The sequence below is a fragment of the Pteropus alecto genome, unplaced genomic scaffold, assembly GCF_000325575.1.
Source record: "Pteropus alecto unplaced genomic scaffold, ASM32557v1 scaffold3, whole genome shotgun sequence".
In the NCBI taxonomy this organism is placed as follows: Eukaryota; Metazoa; Chordata; class Mammalia; order Chiroptera; family Pteropodidae; genus Pteropus; species Pteropus alecto.
In genome coordinates, this window is record NW_006442484.1 from 65,402,923 (window position 1) to 65,407,976 (window position 5,054).

The window sequence follows — 5,054 nt, forward strand, 5'->3', positions numbered from 1 at the left end:
TAGCCATGCTGGCAGGCGTGAGAATGATAACTCATTGTGGTTTTAATTTGCATTTCTCTAATGATTAGTGACCTTGAACATCTTTAAATGTGCTTATTAGCCATCTGTATATCCTTTTTGGAGAAGTGTCTGTTCAGGTCTTTTGCCCATTTTTTTCTTTTTTTGTCTACCCATTTTTTAATTGGATTATTTTTTTGTTGTTGAGTTGTATGAGTTCTTTATATATCAGCAATCAGTTGTCTATTTGTTTTGTTGAAAAATTGTGTTTTACAAAATAATTGGAAAAATCAAGTTTGATTCTTTTAATCTGAAAATGATAGACATCTTTGGATAAACATTTAGAGCTTCTATTTTCAAGATAGTTTATAAAAGGAAAAACATTAAATTAGATATAATTTTTATATGAACTATAATATAAGAAGTGTGTTCCAAAAATGAAAAGTAATTTACACTTTTTAAAAATGAAATGAAAGAGAATTCTCTTTTTCTCTTATAGAGTTAAGATCTCCTAAAAACATTTGTATTTGAGAGGGAATTTTATGCTCAGTAATGGATGGTTTATTTGTTTTGTTTTAGTATATTCATTTTCCCTGTGACAGTTTTCAGAGTGAAATCTGTACAATGAAAAACCTTTGCCTCTTCATTTTTCTCACTCATCAGTAAGTGCAGATGTAATGTAATTAATTGCTGAATATAATTTTAAGTCTGGTGTCTCCAATTTTAAGGAATAAATTTAATTAACGAAGCAACATAAAATGCCTTGCATATTAATGATGGTCTCATGTAACTGATATTTCTAACACTTTTAAATTTAAATATTCATTATGTGATTTTGTATGTTTTATCCTTATATCTCATAAAATGATGTAAACTTGTGTTACAGTTATACTCATTGCTGGTTTCACAGAAATGTATTTTTTATCTATTGTTTGGAATAATAAAGTAAGCAGAAAGAAACTAAATATATATAATATTCAGTAATTTGGGGACATAATAATAGGTGAAAATTAAATATAATGTGCCAGCAGTTTCTATTTTCATTAGTTTTTAACTTTGTTATCTACCTGTGTTCTTACAGTGTAAATATGTAAAATCCCAATGGAGCTCTGTTAAATTAGCCCCAAATCTTTTTAGGTTTGATCCAGACCGTTTTGATGACGAATCGATAATGAAAACTTTCTCCTTGCTTGGATTCTCAGGCACACAGGAATGGCCAGAGCTGAGGTGAGATGACAGAAGAAGTAAAGTGAAAGGAAAGATGTTAGACTTTGTACTTATAAATTTGATGATCAATGTTGATGAGAATGAGCAATCTGTATAATTAAAATGTAATTGTTAATCTTTAGTAACGAGGCTGCTTTCTTCCTGACTAGGTTTGCTTATATGGTGACTACAGTACTTCTGAGTGTATTGGTGAGGAGACTACACCTACTTTCAGTAGAGGGACAAGTTATTGAAACTAAATATGAGCTGGTAACATCGTCCAAGGAAGAAGCTTGGATCACTGTGTCAAAGAGATACTAAATTTTATACATTTAGTTTTGTTGAGGAAAATGACCATTTAGAAATTTGTATTGAATCCTTTTATAAACCAAATATGATTGTGTAATATAAGCACCTATTATACTTTATTAAGTAAATTTGGATTTTTGTATATCAGATTTTCTTAATGCATGATATACACTTATACTTATTGCATCAATATAATTATTGATAATTATGTGATAATTTTAATGGGAAGCTTTTAATTTTTGTCTTAGCACTTTCTATGCTACTATTTTTCTATGTTTTATCTTGGTTTTATCTTTAAAATTATTCATGAAGAAAAACTATTTTGCATAATTTGGGGAATCATGTTTTCTGAATATTCATAAAAAGAAACATAATCTTACTCCTTTTCATACTTCCAATGAAACTCCTTAAAGGGAAAACAAAGGACTTTCCATAATTGTATTCCTTGGATTAACATATTTAATTTTTCAGTATAAATTATTTGTGTTTAATCATTGTTATTAGGTTTGAGTAATCATTGGGTAACCTATCTTGTATTTGGTATTCTTATGCCTCCCTGGACAATAGTGTTCATTTCATGACTTATACAGGACTGATCATTTTGAAAATAATACAGTTGTTTTGAATGTGTTTCTGAAGTGCTTTTCCCAGGTGACAAACTAAGATTGAAGTTTGTCTTTCTGTTTTGCTGGAAATCTTATTAGTACTAAATTACCCCACTAATTTTCACTCGTGGAAAAAATAGAATTCCTAAATTTATTTATTATTGTTATATACTTAACATAATGAATTCATGATTAAGAAATCAGAGAGCACTAACCAAAAACCAAAACCAATTAAAAAGAAAACAAATGTGGGTGGAAATTGTAAAATATATGACAGAAAGGGATAATAACCATGTTACTTATAAAGAGCTCATACATATTGATAAGAAAATATAAAATTGATAAATGGAAAAAAGACATGAATAAGCAGCTTTTACAGGAGGAAATAGCTAATAAACTTAGAAAAATGATCAATCTCACTAGTAAGCAAAGAAATATTGGGGCTATTTGAAAACTATTTTAAGTATCTTTGAGAATTTACATTTTAGTAAGGGTAAGTTTTATTTTTAATACTTTATTGATAGCATTGTATTTTAGTCCACTTTTTTTGTTATATTCTTAATTCTTTTTCAAAAAATACATTTAAAAAAATAAAAAAAACAAGGAAATATGCCAAGGTAGATAGAGAGGAAAGGAAGAAAAAATGATAAATGTTTGCAGGTGAGCTTATTTTTTACGCCGTTGGATTGTAAATTCAGTTTCAAGAATGTACCCTAGTTGTTAACCGAGTTATTTTATGCTGTTTACGGTTAATAGCTAACATTTTAGACCTAGTTATGAGTGGTTAACATAGAAATTTAATTAGATATAGACTTTATTTTCTGGAAAAAATATTTAACCTATGGAATAATTTAAATTCTAAAATTTTAAGTGAAAAGTAGTCTTAGTTCCTAGTATCATGTTTCTAAAAAGATATATTTCAAAATAAAAGGTTAAATTTATTCCTACCTGCCTATGGTTTTCTATGGTTTTGTGTATGTAGCGCATCTTCCTTTGTTATCCAAGTATCTTAATTGGTTTTGAACCTGGCAGTGGAAGGTAAGAGTAGGCAATTGATATGTAAACCTAGTGTCTATAAAATCAGATGAGGTAAGTGGAGTTTTAAAGTAAGTGAGACCTGATCTGCAGTGATCAAGGCAGAATCAGGGCAGCTGAACCAGAAAGTCAGAGAGTTGACATGTTGCCAATAAATGAGGCACTGTATAATTACAAATAATAATTGGAATCCAGGAAAATGAAGGATAGATGAATCGGCTAAATAAGTTATCTATCCATAGTTACATGACTAACTTAAAATAGTCAAAAATCATCTTCAAGAGGATTTAAAAATATAAAAATACTGTTAATCATGTATAAAATAAGTTACCCATTCATTGTTGTTCTTACTCATCTCTTTGTATTTATCAAGTGACTGAAAGTTTAGTAGCCTCAGTGTCACTGAAGGCTCACAGTATGACTCTACCAGGAGTCTTAAGTTTTGTAGCTTTTGGTTTTTTAAAAACTATTTCTTCACTGATTCTGATCTGCATCCTTTTTGATAGTTCAGAAGTTTATTGTTAAAAACATCAACACAGCACATTTTTATGTAATGAAGGGGCTCTTCCACACTTGGTGCTAATAAAATTCAAGGCAGAATTAAATCTGTGCATGTGTTTGGGGAAAATGAAAATTCACATACTGTTTCATTTTTTAAAATACATAAGTAGAATCTATCTTATTTATAGACCTTATGTCAAAATTTGTTTTCTTTATCTTAGTTTATATTTTATAACAAAATTCTTTTTTATTATTAAAATTATGTAAGTTTATTGTAGAAAAATCTAGGAAATACGGAGACACAGAAATAGCAAACTCAGTCACTGCTAGTTCCACTACTTGAAATTAGCCAGTGTCAAGCTTCTGAGATAGATCCTTCTACTCTCTTTTTTATCCACATACAATTTTTTCACGCATATATGGAGTTTTCTTCATTTAGTATATTATGAACAATAGCATTTTCTACAACCAGAACATTAGTATTCTCACTCAGAATGTAAGCACAGATTTTTGAAATTCTTACTGCTCTTTATGTTTTCTGATATTCTTGTTATATTTTTCAACTTTTAAAATATCCTTCTCCATCCATTCTATCAAAACAGTTATATTTTGTACATCTAAGTTACTAAAGTCATAAAACAATCTAGGTGTTACAACGAGCATTTAAGAAATGAAATTACACCCCTATTCTAAGAAAAATCTTCAGTATAATTAAATTGAAATTGAGATGACAGTTTAACTTTTAAGAAGAATCTTAAGAATCTTTGTTGTTTTTGGACTCTGGGGCAAACAGATTAAGATTCTTCCCTAAAGACATCTTTAGTTTTTACTCTAGAACCATAAAAAGCACTGTTAACCTATAAAATGTACTTTTTTCACGTGTGACTTTGTTGACAGACTGAAACCACTTAAAAAACACAAGTCTACCCAGTGTGTAAAACTGAGGACATGACCAGTAGCATTAAGGATTTGTTTAGTAGCTGTGAGAAGGTAACTGTGAGAGAAATTTTCAAGGGCAGGTTTTTATAATGTAAACAAAGTGACAGTGACCTGATTTTTCTTCCTAGCCAGTCCTATGCCTGTTTCTTAAGTTACTAAGACCAATTATTAAGATAGAAGGGGAGGACTTTAGGGTGGGGGTGGGGGTTGGCGGAGATATGACAACAAAGGAGTTACTGTTACTACAGAAGTCAGAGGAAATCTGCACAGCCAAAAAGGCTTAATACAGTGTTGCTTTGAATGGCTTTGACTGACCTGCACTGATAAAAAGGAGTGAGACTGAAACTTTACAGTAATAGTTGAGCTGAAAGTAGAGTAGGATTAGAACAGGCAGTTGTTACAAACCAAATACTTTATATACCTATCTCTTTTAGTCTTTAGAGCATAACAGTAGGTTCAGTG

General features: G+C 29.9%; 1 protein-coding gene across 1 annotated transcript in view; it reads left to right on the forward strand.

Moving 5' to 3' along the window:
- The window catches only part of LOC102883508 (cytochrome P450 20A1), a 42,959-nt gene extending 39,202 nt beyond the window's left edge, over positions 1-3,757 (forward strand). Inside the window, exons 12-13 of the mRNA XM_006921373.3 lie at positions 1,135-1,224; positions 1,374-3,757. Of these exons, the coding sequence (XP_006921435.1) occupies positions 1,135-1,224; positions 1,374-1,524 (241 nt within the window). The 3' untranslated portion in view covers positions 1,525-3,757. The remainder of the gene's footprint in view (positions 1-1,134; positions 1,225-1,373) is intronic.
- The last annotated feature ends 1,297 nt before the right edge of the window (positions 3,758-5,054 follow it).